General features: G+C 39.0%; 1 protein-coding gene across 1 annotated transcript; it reads left to right on the top strand.

Moving 5' to 3' along the window:
- The first annotated feature begins 7996 nt into the window (after positions 1-7996).
- col10a1a (collagen, type X, alpha 1a) lies at positions 7997-12992 on the top strand. Its single transcript, XM_083550311.1, has 3 exons — positions 7997-8152; positions 8417-8546; positions 10628-12992. The coding sequence occupies exons 2-3, from the start codon at positions 8432-8434 to the stop codon at positions 12466-12468; spliced, it is 1956 nt and encodes a 651-aa protein (XP_083406437.1). The 5' UTR covers positions 7997-8152; positions 8417-8431; the 3' UTR covers positions 12469-12992.
- The last annotated feature ends 2399 nt before the right edge of the window (positions 12993-15391 follow it).

Below are 15391 nucleotides of genomic sequence, written 5' to 3' on the forward strand. Positions count from 1 at the left end.
TGCTGGGAGGAAAAGCCTAGTCAATTGTTTGAGTTTCCTTTTTTACCCAACATTTGCCCACAAAATCTCAATGTTTTGCCACAAAATGGCCTCGTTTTAAATTCATAAACATCAGTACAAATAGCCAAGGTGCCGCCAAAAAACAGAGCTTCTTCTCATGTACAAGATTTTAAATTTGTCTCACCCATACCCACATGGATGACAGCAGAAAACCAAAATGCTTTATTACTATAGGTTTTGGAAAGGGTAATGGCAATGAGATCTGTCTGTCTGTCTGTCTGTCTGTCTGTCTGTCTGTCTGTCTGTCTGTCTATCTATCTATCTATCTATCTATCTATCTATCTATCTATCTATCTATCTATCTATCTATCTATCTATCTATCTATCTATCTATCTATCTATCTATCTATCTATCTATCTATCTCTGTCTGTCTTACCCCATACTATACTAAATAGACAAAAGTATTGGGACACCTGACTTTTCCAGCCAAATGTACTTCTTCCTTAAACTGTTACCACAAATTTGGAAGCATACGATTGCATAGAGTGTCTTTGGAAGTGCTAAAATGAAATTCTTTTTCATTAAACTAGGAGACCCAAACCTGTTCCAGCATGACAAGCCAGCTCCATGAAGATATAATATGAAGTGCACCTGTGCACACGAAGACAGGCTTTATATGGTTTGGAGTGAAAGATTTTGAGTAGCCAGCTATACAACCCTGAAATCAACCAAATTCAACACCTTTGGGATGAATGTGATTGCTGACTGCACACCAGGCCTTCACACCTCACCTACATCAGTATCTGACTTTAGTAACACCCTTGTGGCTGAATGAGCACAAATCTCCACAAGCAAACTCCAAAATCTAGTGAAACATCTGGAGGTCTATCTATCTAGCTAGTTATCTATGTCACAGGGCAACCAAAAGTTGTTAATTGGCCTCTTTTGCATGCATGATAATACAGAAGCCCATGGTCTTTACTGCTCTGATTCATGGTGGAGACATTAAATCCATCCCTGTGGTGGTTAACAATATGGGATTCAAATTCACTATTGTCCAATAACATAATAGGGTTATTGGCCTTAATGGCTCGAAAGCAAAACCAAAAAAAAAAGCTTAGTATTTAGACGATTAAATTTCCATATGGACTAAAACAAAAGCACATCCATCATTTGTAGTCAAAGCAACCCTTTGAAGGAAAATCGCCGATGTGCTGACTTTCAGATCTAAACCTGCTGAGGCTGCTGTTACAGCAATTAAACTCATCCAGGGTTAAAATAGATGCATGCAGCAGTATATCAAATCCAAGGTCGAATCCCAAAATGGGTTACTACGATTTACCATAACCATAACTGCCATCACTGCTATAGATGAGACTGAAAGCTCAGAAATGACGCTCTAATTATTGTGTGCTAAGAACGGGAAAGTCTTAATTGTGGATCTGAATGGCGAACACATATTCAGTTGTGGTTGCCTAAGTGCAACACTAGCACAAAGTGAAATTACAGAGATAACTCGAAACTCTGAAGACTTCTTTTTCATTTGATTGGTAATGCCAAGGTCTCAGATTAGCACAGTCTATGACTATCTTTTCTCGCCCTCTGCATTAACATACATATTACATGTCGATGTAAGACTCACTGTGAATAGGTAATTGTGGTAAGAAATTTTGTTTTAAAAGTAGATTCACTATAGGTTTTGGAAAAGCGTTTTGGAATCCATCCATCCATCCATCCATCCATCCATCCATCCATCCATGGGATGCAAACCCATTGGGTCGAGGTGTGACGGAAGTGCACTCACCAATCTAAAAAGCTTTTATGAATCAGGCATTTAATGTTTAGAAGGTTGTGGGGTTCAAGTCCCTCTCAGTGTTGGGCACTTAAAAAAAGGTGCTCTATTGATGCTGCATCATGGATGACCTTGTACTCTGACCTTAATCTAGGATTGGTAAAGAAAGTAATTTCACAGATTGCTTCACTCTCCGTGGTGTCAAAGATCTACACAGATACTCAGAGCTACACCAGGTTGGTCCATACTCGATTCTAAAGTAATCAAGATCTACAGTGTTTCTTGGGGTTACAGTTATGGGAATGGTTAGTTGAATGCAACTTTCATATCATTTACCACAGGAAGAATCTAAGAAGCTTGTATGGATTTAAGCCACTCTTACTCTTAATGTTCAGATCATTCATAGCAAAGGTAATCTAAAAAGCTTTTATGAATCAGGCATTTAATGTTTAGAAGGTTGTGGGGTTCAAGTCCCTCTCAGTGTTGGGCACCTAAACAAGGCCCTCTAGTGAAGCTGCATCATGGCTGACCTTGTACACTGACCTCAAGCTAGGATCTGTGAAGAAAGTAATTTCATTCTACTGTTTATTTACACGTCATGTTTATTTAGTGTTGATTCAATGGGCTGTCACTTTGTCATAAAATGAAGGGGAAATCATGGACAACAAGCTATTTACTAAAGACACAGGCACATAGACTACAAGGAAAGCACTTCGTAATGGTCAACACCTCACACCAGAATAGAATGAGATATTGCAAGGTATGATATCTTGACACACCTTTGTTTATAGAAGGCTTTTAAATGAACCTTTCAATCTTTCACAGTTGCCTCATTAAGATCAGCCGGTCTGTTTGCTCAGCAGCTCTCTTTTTTGTTGCGCGATTGCCTCAATGTTTTGGTTCTTCAGCATTCAACCAAACAGTCATTACTGATTTTAACAACTACATGCACGGTTAGTGCACGAGTTAGTACACAGTTAGAGCGTCACCATAGGGTTCACGGCTATCATTTTACCCATGATGCATGACTAAATGTAATGAGGGGTACATTAGGGGTTACACATCCTCTGCTCATGAATACCACCCCTGAGACAGTCTTCACTTCCGGATACATTTCTAGATATAACCCTGTAATTTCTCCAACAATCAGTTTGAGAGGGGACCGTGCACCCTTCCATTCATAAAACTCAAACCAGCTCTTAGTGGTGAAGTGAGTTTATTGAAAGCTTAAATTTGTTTCCCAATCTAGATGAGATATCTTTAGCACAAACTCACTGCGCCTGCTGCGTCTTGCATTAACCAGAAATTACAACTTGTACTCTTTTTGGGTGTGGGAGATTGTGCTTACCGGCAAGCAAAAAACAGAAATATCTATGCATGGGTCCTGAAATACAAAATTAGCATGACTGATCTGGTTTTCCATCCAGTGCTTAAATCACACACTAGTCAGGAAAGAAATATACAATTTATATATAGGTATAGAACTAACAGGAATTGTCAGGAGCCTTGTCTCGGTAGTCCCAACAATAAATTAGTTGTTACTGAAGCAGAAGTTTGAGATAACCATGTAGATTGTCAGGAAACCGTTCGGTTGTTGGAGCACATTTGACTCAAGGTTTATGCTAATCCATCCAGGATTTATGAGGAAAAAAAAGAAAAAAATACATTGACTCTAGTGGTAATTGGTATTTTCAAATGAATGAGTGCCTTCTATATGTAGGTGGCAGCTTCTTAGCATTTGGACTTTGTGGCTGTTCCTGTCAGGTCTCAGTTCTTAGATGTTAGGGTCATCCTTGACACAGTTTTTTTAATATTTTGCTACATTGCTACAAAAATATAGATTAACTAGCAGGATAGATCTAGCATCACTGTAGCTAAGTTACTCTTAGTTAACCCTAGCATATACTGTAGATTTTCTGGAGTATAACTTTGACAAAGCTTTAATTGTAACTTTGATAATTATGTTATTAAAGGACAGCACGTTAGCTCCAAAAAGTCTTCAATTTAAAGTTATTTTGCGGAGGATTTAATTTAATTATTACTGTATTATCATAAACAGATTTTGTGCACAACGTAGCAGTACAAGGTTCTTGAATTGGATTAAATTCTTGGATTCTTGGACATGCTAATTGTTTTTTTTACTTTGTATTTGCATAAAGCTTCTAACATTTTGGTACACAGCACTTGATATGCATCGATATTTCAAATGGTAAATAATTCAGTTATTAAAAATGATACACAATGATACACGCAGCACAAAATAAATGATTTCTGCATGATGCCCAACATCAGACCATATATGTTTTCATAGTTCCAGGCTCTTTAAAAGGATTTCTTTGGGATGGTTAAAAGTTCCTAGCTTTCAAAATGCATTAACCTGAAACCCTTTGATGGAAAGCATTGTTAGAAATTCAGATATGAACAACTCTGCTTGGTGTTACCACAAATGGGATTTTAAATAGAACTTGATGGGATCCCTTAAGTAGACAACTTAAATGTAAACTAAAAAAAAAATGATTTTGCACAATGTAGTTGAGTAAAATATTTGACTTGGTCTGAAGTTAAAGTAAAAGTCTCCCTAAAGGTAAATACTTCAGAAAAGTACAGATACACAAAAAAACTGCTTTAGTACAGTAACAAATTACATTTACTTCGTTACTGTAAGCCACCGGTTAATAGCAAGTGTATTATGAAACTTTTGACCCACAATATGTTTGATGGTACCACGGCTGGCCACTAATATTAAACCTTACAACCATTTAATGGTATTCTGGCTGTCTTTTTGGAAAGGTCTTCCAGTTAGGGAAAAAAACATGTTGTGGCTGCTACGCAAAGCCTTTATGGGTTCCCTTGGATAGGCAAGATGAATACATTTGGTGTTCCCACAACCAACCATTAAGTGCCAATGAAATTGCAACCATTTGCTGTTTTGGTAGACAACCAGAAAACATTATGTCTTACAAACCAAAAGTGGCCAGATTAAGGTTTAATTCATGTAATGTTGACATTGATGATGAGGTACATTGAGATTATGGACCAAACCTTTAAAATCTTGGATATGCTGGGTTGTGTTTGGGCATTGTGTTGATCTTGGGTTACACACTTTTAGAAAAATAAATATTGTAACCACTTTTAACAAATTTTAAGACACACACAAACACACACATTATTACCGATGATGTTTATGTGTACAAATTTACCTGTTGTCCTGGGGGAACCCTACTTTACAGGGAAGTGTTTTTTTAGACAGAAGACCAGAAAATCCTTAAATGATTTTTCAGTTCACGGGCACCGAATCAGTGGTCGCAATACCAAGTTAATTGCGAACCAGCATATTTTCGCTTTCTCTGGAATTTGTAACTTAAACCAAAAAAAGCTCCCAAAAGCAACCAAGCGTCTCCAATGATTCTGAAGCATTTTTAATTCGAGCCAAAAGTGTCCCAACTGCAAATTTTGGTCTATAACTTGCTGAAAATACGCGCTCATCAAGGTTGAGTTCGGCTACCACCATTCCAATGCGGTAATAAACCAGAACTCGTTGGATTTGTTGTCTGGGTTCTTTATCACTGTCAACTCATACCAATATTCCATCCTGTGCCATATTCCAAATTTTTCTCGTTTTATCCCTGATGTGTGTTTTTTTCTAAATAAATCAACATATACAGTGTTACTTCATCTTAATGTCTGGTTCCTATTTACGGCCCTGATGTGATAGCTTTAGATAGTATGCAGTAAAATCTATCTGCACATCTATGCTGACAATTACTGTGACCTCTAATGGTTATTATAAAAGAGGATGGCGGCCACAACAAAGAGCTTGGGAGCAGTAATGACTTCAGCACATCCACATACACCACTCCTAACTACACAGTTAACTTGTTTTATGCAATGGCAAAGCGTTCACAGCTTTGATTTTTTTGTTGTTGTTGTTGTTGTTGTTGTTCACATTTTGCATGCTATTTAAAAAAAAATGAAAAAGTAGCATAGCATGCCTAATACCATTTATATTTATGGCAGATATTTTTAATCCAGAGCAACTCACAAGTGTATTAATTATACAGCCGAGTGATTGATGGTGAAGAGCTTTGCTCAAGGTGCCAGCAGTTGTGCGGAGATTTGACCCCCAAGCACTGAGCTGCAACTTCCGTTTTTAATTAAAAGAAATGCTTGATAAAAAGATGCTCCACATTTTCCATCTGCAGAGAAAGAGAGAAGTATGTTGATTCGTTTTAGCTCACTGAAAAACAAGATGTTTAGGGTTTTTTGTTGTTGTTGTTTAGGTTTTGAAATTTTTTTTATTTCACAGCTTTTATCCTGAAAAAAGAAAAGAAAAGAGGGCCCAGGCTCCACCCGGTCCTGCTCTATCATTAAACTAAATGTTAGTAGCATTTTGAGTCTCGAGCCTCCGTTGTGGGTTGTAAACACAAAGATAGTTAAAAAAGAAGCAGGTTTGCAGGCAAGTGTTGCAAAATAGACAATGCACACGCGAGATGAAAAAAAAAAAGGAAAATCGAAAAATCTAATATAGCAGAAATCAGGCACTGACACCGAGAAGTTGTAATCATGCACTGGATGCGGCTGCTATTCCAGGCTTTCAAGCAATTTGATTCCACGCTGTCTCCTGTCTCCTCATTATCAAGCAGCGTTACGGTGTGCGAGAGAAATGTCCGTGAGCTCGTTGCACGGGCTGAACGTGCTCGAACAATACTTACGAGTCTATTTATATTACATAACTACACAGTGTGTTGAGACGGCGCTTTGGAAAATTACACTTGATTGAGTCTAATTCTAAAAATTGTGGATGCTGAAATGTGTCTAGGGGGTGGTTAATAATACCCCTGTGGTACAGAAATTCTCCATCATCTGAAGAACAGGGAACTTCCACACACCCTGTGGAAGCTTTTTTCCCCCTTCACTTTATCATCCAGGACACGAAAAAAAGTCACTCAGACGAAGAAGGCAAAGTTTGTATCTCTTATGTGTGACAAGATTTACACTCTACATGCCTCAATCATTTTACTTGGTACTGATGTGTGTGTTCCACATAAAGGTTAAAAAAACATTAAAGGCACTCCTGAGATCATGCATCAGTTTGAAATGTAATAAAATATGACTGATTTATGGAGTTAAGCAGCCTGCAAAAGAAAAAGAAAATGCTGAGAGCGCCTGCTCACGCCTCCTAACGTGCGCCCCCTAGTGGACATCTGTAATACAACTTCTTTACACGGCCCTCAAAGGCAGATGTATGTTCCAGACAATCTGTTTATATCTTTTACTAGCTGCTTCTTGGGAGAAGCACTTTCAAAAATACACAAGTACTACACTATAAACTACTAGGCCAAAAATAGTCGGTTTATTAAAGGCCTCACTATGCCTCATACACACAAACCCAGAGCAAAAGTGTCGTCCAAGACGGGACGAAAAGAAAGCGACGTGTGTTGACCGACGGTCAGCAAGTTTATTAGGTTTTATCGCGATTGTCGCGAAAATGAAAAGTCAGACGCCGCTTCTAGCTCCAGCTCGAAACCTGCGTGTTTTTGTTTGGCTTCTTGTGGGGTGGGTGGGAATTGAAGTGGGCCAGACGGTCAATACAGGGGAAAAGTTTATTTAGAGGACAGGGATGAAATTGGAAATGTTTGGATAATGTATGGGTTGTCAACACCTTTAAAAAAAAAAAAAAAAAAAAAAAAACACTTTAGATGTAATTCGCAAAAATACGTTTCCAAATATATTCAATATAAATATGTTGAGAAAAGCATTTATGTCTAAACCATGGAACATGAAAGTTATAACATAAAAATCATTTTAGATCTATCATTTATCATTTCTGCAAAATGTGCACTAAAATGATTTATCTTTTGTTTCATACATTTAAGCTTTCTTTATAAGTGATTGTCTTTTATCATGATATTGCATTTATCTCAATTTTACTCTTCTTCGTTCATAAAAGACTAAGGACATTAAAAAAACAAATGTTTAATATATATATATAATATAATATAAAATAACAGATAACACATTTAATACAGACTTTATATATAAACTTTATGCACACATTTTGCTCAGCAGCCTTTTTAGTAATAAGTGGAAACTAATCATGGGTCTCGAAAGCAAACAGGCATCATGAAGTGCCATGCCGAGATTGGGCAGATCGGTGTCTTAATTACAGTGGAGCCTGAGAGGAGGAGGGACTCATGCGGTGGGTGCTTTTTAATGAGACATGGGCCACATACTGTATAAAAACCCTGGTCATTGAGCAGGAGAGCAGCAGATGCTCTAAGGTGCTTGTCCTAAGAGGATATACAGCAGTAGGAGCTGCAGTGGTGCTAACTTTATTTATTTGGAACCCAAGCATGCCAGTATGTATCTCTATCTATCTCTCTCTCTTTTTGTGTAACTGAGCCAGACTTTAAGAAACTTAGCTTTTCAAAGTATATTGGTTTATGCTTTAAATGTTGTTTGAGAAATATTTTTAAGAAAAATTGTGCTAAAAACTTTAAACATTTATTGATTTTTTCAGTTTTTTTGGTTATATTAATCATCATAGTGTTCTTGGTTTTGAAACATTGTCATCGTAATCTATGATCCTCATCTAACTCGACTCTCTACCCATCACCACACAGATTTAACCTCAGAAAATGGATCTACGAGTAGCAAGCTTTCTCCTTCTCCTGGTGGCCCTGGTTGCCGGCCATGGCGAGAGATACATGGTGAAGAAAGTGATTAAGGCCCCTTACGCCGTGAAAAGTCATGGTAAGTGATAGCTTCGATTTGTTTTATGTAGCAAACACATGCATTATACAGCGCACAAGGTATTCGTAAGTTCAAGTGGCGAGCGTCTCGCAGCAATTGGCTACAGCCACGCACTAATTTGACCAATGAGTGCTGAGGGTTGTCTTGCCTACTGTTCAGAATATGGCACATTGTGAGCTTTAGCTCAGTTAGAAATGTGTTGCATGTGTTATAGTATTCTAAAGGGCATATATTACATACAAATATTGCATATTCTTTAACATTTAACACAACACTCTTGTGCTTTATGTGTTCTAATACTGAAGGATTTCTGCACATTTTCTGTTTGTTTTTAAGCTTTAACAGTTTAAATGCAGAGTTCAATCTTGAATCAGAACAATAATGAACAGAATATTCCTTTTTCTCTCTCCCTCACTTTTTTTTTATTCCTTGCATTTTTTTTTTGCATATTTTCTGTTAGAAATGTATCTGACTTTATAACAGGATTAATACAATAATAATAATATTAATGTATTCCATTTAAATTGCACATTTCATACAATATAGGTTGCTATATTTGAATAAAATAATGTGCAAATTTCCACCAAATAATCATTGTATGAAATACAATTGAGATTACCAACCTGGAGATGTTTCTACTGGCTTTCTGAAGTGCCATGAACTAAAGAAATGTGTTTATTAACTAGATTAATTAAGCAGGTGTGTTCAATTCAGCTCAGAATCTAAACTCTAGGGTGACAGGATAAAGGCTAACTCTTCGGATTTGTGGTGTACAGAATGCACATGGTGTGTCAGAGGGTCAGGATAAGCAACTTTAGAACTCTATGAACAACTTGCACTCTGGAACACCTCAATTTTCACATGTTGAAAAACAATTTGCCAGGGTGTGTCATGGTCGAGACCTCGCACAGCTGTTTTGGTCAGAATGACACAGTGACTGATGCAGTAAGCACACCAGTGGATGTGACCACATCAAGGCACTTATAAAAACATGAGCCCACAATTTCATCATCCCACATTATAAATACAGTCTGATATAATTTGTTGAAACAAGTGCTGGATGCTGGAATTATTGAAGGGTGTAAGGAAAAGTCATTGTAATATTTGTGAATTTCCAGTGTGAGATGGTGCAAGTTATAGAGTTCTACACAGTGCTAAAAACACTGAAACTAGCATTGCAGTTTATATAGCAAGTTCTCTGAAGCTCTCGGAAAGGAATCCGGTTGATATCTGAATTCAATTTTCAAATGCAATTTGATGATGTATCAGGCTTCATTATGACCATGCAACCTTTCCATCAATTTAACAGTGCAAAGAAAATTAAATGCTTTTTTTTGTAAATTTAGCTTTTAATTTCGAAAAGCTATGCAGTGTGTTCTCATTCTTCATACAAATGCCCTGCTTAGCATGGTTCAGGAACCCTCCTGCATAACCTCTCCTAAAGATTGATAAGCCAAATGTAAATGCAAGGCTGGGAACCTGAATCCCAGTCATAATATTTCTGAAAAACTAAATGCTAGCATTGAATTTAAACATTAATCCAAGCATTACTGATCCTATAAATAGGATACAAACATCAAGCTGAGAGACAGACATAAGTATTCTAATACTACTTAACCAATGTCTTCCTCTGCATGTTTGTTGAAGGGTTTGTATATATAAAAATATATAAACTTTTGTCCATTTCAAACTGATGCATGATCTCTGGAGTGCCTTTAATTTAAACACACCAGTCCACAGATTTCCAACCCTGGTCCTGGAGTACCCCCTGTCCATGCACATTTTCCCTGCTCCCTGCTCAAAATAGCTGAATTATTAAAGTTGGTTTAATGGGAGTAGGAAAAGTAAAAAACAATACTATGTGAAAAGGGGTACTGCAGCACCAGACTTGGAATGGTGTGGATTGTTCTGTTTAACCTGTGCACCAGTTGAAAGAGTTTCAACCACCAAAGTACAAAGATTATATTAAAAATACACCAGAATTGGCGAAATGATTGGGGGCTGCATTAGGAATTAAATTTTATTGTAATGCTTGGATTGTCCATTTGATACACACTGAGATACCTTTATTTTTCTTACAGTGGTTTCTGTAGCTGGAGAGCCTGGTATTCCAGGTGAGCCAGGTGAAGCTGGACCTCCAGGACCTCCCGGACCCCCTGGCCAGAATGGTGAAGGACTTCCAGGGCCCCAGGGACCACCTGGGCAGCCTGGATCTGCTGGATACTCAGCACCTGGAAAGCCAGGCACTCCAGGTGGACCAGGCAAACCAGGTGCAGATGGTGCACCTGGACCTAAGGGAGATACTGGTGCACCTGGTCCTCAGGGACCAAGGGGTGCTCCTGGACCTTCTGGCAGTCCTGGGCCTGCAGGTCTTTCGTCTACTGGCAAACCTGGAGCAGCTGGTTTGCCTGGATCAATGGGTCCAAGGGGAGAGCCAGGTGCTAAGGGACATCCAGGTATTCCTGGTGCCCCAGGACAAAAAGGAGACAGAGGTATTGGCATTCAAGGGCCAGCAGGTGAGACTGGTGCAACTGGACCTATGGGACCTGTAGGTGCACCTGGTCTGCCTGGTGTAGGTAAACCCGGTAAACCTGGCTACCCAGGTGAGCCAGGTAAGGGAGGTTCACCTGGTCGTGATGGAGAACCCGGTCCTATGGGACCAACTGGACCAAAAGGCCACACTGGAGCTCCTGGAGTTGGAATGCCAGGTAAACCAGGTGAAAATGGTGCTCCAGGATTGCCAGGTCCTATGGGACATAAAGGTCCTCAGGGAGCGACTGGTGCGACTGGTGCTCCTGGTAGTCCAGGATATGGTAAGCCAGGTGCTTCCGGTTCAAAGGGTGATACAGGTCCTGTAGGTAGCCCTGGTGCAACCGGTCAGAAAGGTGAGCCAGGTGCAAGGGGACCAACAGGATACACAGGTGCAACTGGCCCAGTGGGTCCAGCTGGTTCTCAGGGTCCAAGAGGTTTCCCAGGTGAGAAAGGAGCTACAGGTGAAAAGGGTGAAGCAGGTCCAATGGGTCCTCAAGGCTTTAAGGGACATAAGGGAGATCAGGGGGCACCAGGAGGTGATGGCAAACCAGGATACCCAGGTGCAACAGGGCCACAAGGCCAAAGGGGACCTACAGGTGCTCCAGGTAGCAAAGGGGAAATTGGCGAGGCAGGTGCAACTGGTGCTCCAGGTGCAACTGGACCTGTTGGACCTAAGGGTCATACAGGAAATACTGGGCCAGCTGGTGAAACAGGGCCTGAAGGTGCCCCAGGGGCAAGAGGAGCTACTGGTCCTGCTGGTCCACAGGGTGCAACAGGAGCTAAAGGTCACCCTGGTCTTCCTGGCGCACCTGGCCCTGCAGGTCTTGCTGCTAAAGGAATTCCTGGACCTCAAGGTCCACCAGGACTTCCTGGATCAGATGGTGCCGATGGTGAACCTGGACCAGCTGGCGCTCCTGGCCCACCTGGTCCTCCTGGTGAGGTTATTATTGCAGAAACAAAGGGAACTTTTGTCAGTGAGCCTTTTATGAAGTCCCCAATGTCTGCCTTTAGTGCCTTAACTACAACACCTTATCCCCCAGCTGGTAGCCCTATTAAATTTGACCATATTATCTACAATGGTGAGAATCATTATGATCCTGAGACAGGCATCTTTACCTGCCAGGTTCCTGGAGTGTATTACTTCTCATACAGCATGCACGTAAATGGAGCTAATGCGTTGGTGGCACTGTACAAAAATGAAAACCCAATTATGTTCACTTATGATGAGTACAACAAGGGCTTCCTGGATCAGATGTCTGGTAGTTCTGTCCTTCAGCTCAATGAGCAGGACACCGTTTATGTCCAGATCCACAATGATGATGCAAATGGTGTCTTTGCTGCTGAAAATGTCCACTGCACTTTCAGTGGTTTCTTGATTGCTTCCACGTGATGCAGTCAACCAACCATACAATAACGGTTAAACCTTGTTACTATTTCTCACAAACAAAAACGTTCAAACTGTTTTTTCTTTGGTATTGAGAAATAGAAGTATCTTGACTTGAAAATCCCAAGCAGTGGGGGCCAAAAAGAAGGGCATAAGAAATAAGGCTATCAGGGACATAAAGGCAGTTAAATGCATAAAAAGTCATCTTTATTTGCTTTTAGAGTAAAGAAATTATGTGAAGTTCAATAATTATAACATGTCCTGACTATATTTTGTGTTCTTTTTTGTTTATTGTTTTCAAATTTAAAACATTGATTTTCATTTTTATACATTTTTTTTAACCTCTTGTTTTTTGGTTTTCTTTGTCAATTAAACAAAAGAATGAAATGCCTGACTTATTTGCTCTTGACTTAAATTGTGAAAGGATCATACTGATTATTACAAAGCCTACAAGACATCCAAATGTTGTGCATTAAATCCTACCTGTACTTTGTAAACCATAATGATGAAAATAAACTGTCTTAAAGATATTTGGTTTGTTGTGTTGATTTGGGTCATTGTGGGTTTCCTGCGGGTTCTCCAGATTCTGCCAACTTCTCAAAAATTCATTCAAGAAATCAGCTTCCTTGGTGCCCTCTGACCGACTAGTGTACTTATTAGTGAATGATTTAATAAACATACATTTTACACAGAAAAACAGCCAAGATGTTTATTCCAATTGCATGTATAAACTTTTGACAATTTAATAATAGAATTTAACATGGACTTTTCATAACCCAAATGCAGAGTTAACTGCATGTAAAGAAAAAACTGTATGTTTACACGTTACCTTCTCTTGCTTTGGGTTGAGTGTATGTGAATATACCAAATATTTGGAAAGATGTGGGGAGTGTTGCTTGGTAAGCATGATATAAAAGTTATTGGGTGGACAGACAGTCAAACAGAAGCTGCTGGGTGGAGTTTAACCAATGCATATGGAGGCCACAAGCCACAGGAACCTTAAGACACTGCTATCATGCGGCTGAGTTAGAAGACCCTGGGGGCGGGAAGAATTTAAAAAAGTCATGGAAAAAGAGTTATTCCAATCTAAACCAATTTGATTTTCACAGTTTTGTGACCACAGCCAAAGCTTTGGTACCAGCCAACCAAAGCGAAAGCCACTAACATGAGATGACCCTAGGATAGCAGCCAGAAGGCATGTTTAATGCACAACAACGAAACAGAAATATTGTATGAAAACACACCCTTCTTGTGGTCTCGAGTTGAGATGTGTGGTTAATTCAGGGGCATAGAAATAACAGGTTTTAAAAATGTCTTTATGGCAGGAAGACTAAAAAAGAAATCCCAGCTGTGTCTGCAGTCATTGCATTTATTCGTAGAAACGTAGGACTTTGGTTTTGTACAGGAAACTACTATTCCAGTGATATATCAGCACCTCGGTTTAAATTACGACTAAAAGACGTAAACCCTAAATTACAAAATTACGTCCACAAGGAGTAAGGAAAAAGTGAAAGACAATCTAAAAAATGAAACATCAACCAACAGGGTTCATGCACTTGACCCATGGACTGTGGGGTGTTCTGGTTACCTTCCTCACAGGAAAACACAACATTTGCCAGAGACAAAAAAAAAAAAACTTATTTATCTGGTTGAACTGGGTGTGTTAGAGTAAAATAAGGAAACAATAAATAACCAATGTCTCCAGGGTTACCATTTAAGCGTCAACATACAGCTGCAATGCATTCTGGACCTTTAAGTTTGCATCCATTAATATGATTTGGAATGTCACAAAAATAATAAAGTGGTTTCCTTAATAATAAAGACCTAGTTCAAAAACACTGGTTTTGCTCGTAGTTACTTATACAGAATTTTTTGTCCTCTTCGGCGTCGTAAATCTTTTTATTTATGCATTTCTGCCAGCTCAATTAACCGCCCTTATGATTGCAATAAATGAATTTAATTTTTTTAAGATTTGCAATTTTAAAATGCATGTAAATAGCTGTTTTTTTTTACACAAACTGTTGGTGGTCTGGTGGTCATTACCCAGCATCTTGCCCATGAATATATCTCATATATATCAGCTTGACTATGCTGAGTCAATTACCACCACATAGTGGCGCTGCAGCATGTGTATGTATATATATTAAATGCTATAGACTAAACTATGTATAGATTTCTGAACATCCCCTTCCACATTTACTGCCCATTTGCTGTTATAATGACCTCCACTCCTCCAGGAGGATGTTCCACTAGATGTTGTGCTTCTGGAAATTTGTGTTATTTCAACCACAAGGCCAACTTTGGCCTATGGGCCCTGGTGTGGGCATCTTGAATTCAAATCTATATAAATTGTATTTGTTTATTTACTTTTTACTTGGCCAAAGCCATGTCCATTATCCTGTCCTGCTCCCAATATCCCATATGCAAAAAAACCCAAAAGAACATCAACAACCATTGTATAGTTATTTTGTACCTTCTTGTTTGTAATTCTTCACTGATGTTCTGCTGAACTGATTTTTCGTGAAAAAACTCACATTGAATGCATAAATGTTATTTTAGAGGTACAAACAAAAGGTACAAAAACGTACCAATGCTCAGATGTGCTTTGATTTTACCTGCTAGAGTACGGTTGGAGCGACAAAGCATTCGTACTCTTTCAGGTACACTTCTGTACCTTGATTTCTTTTTTGTGTGTGTAAAAAAATGTAAATGGTTTGAAAACGGGAAAATGGCAAATGATCCACCTTTAAGATTTCAAGCACACTGAGATTTAAGTCAATAAAACACCACCATGTTTTGCTGAAAGACCAGATTCATAACCAGTGTAGACTAAACAGCTAAATATGTTAATTAGGCAAGAAGGCTTATGTGGAAGTGGCGTGCCTTGAAAATCTAACAATAATTGGGGAAAAAAAACTACACTGAAAAT

Source organism: Silurus aristotelis, assembly GCF_946808225.1.
Source record: "Silurus aristotelis genome assembly, chromosome: 9".
In the NCBI taxonomy this organism is placed as follows: Eukaryota; Metazoa; Chordata; class Actinopteri; order Siluriformes; family Siluridae; genus Silurus; species Silurus aristotelis.

Bases quoted from the DNA above. Each gene is read 5' to 3' on its own strand.
- col10a1a (XM_083550311.1), top strand. From the start codon at position 8,432: ATGGATCTACGAGTAGCAAGCTTTCTCCTTCTCCTGGTGGCCCTGGTT. The intron at 8,547-10,627 runs GTAAGTGATAGC...TTTTTCTTACAG, and splicing joins TTACGCCGTGAAAAGTCATG to TGGTTTCTGTAGCTGGAGAG.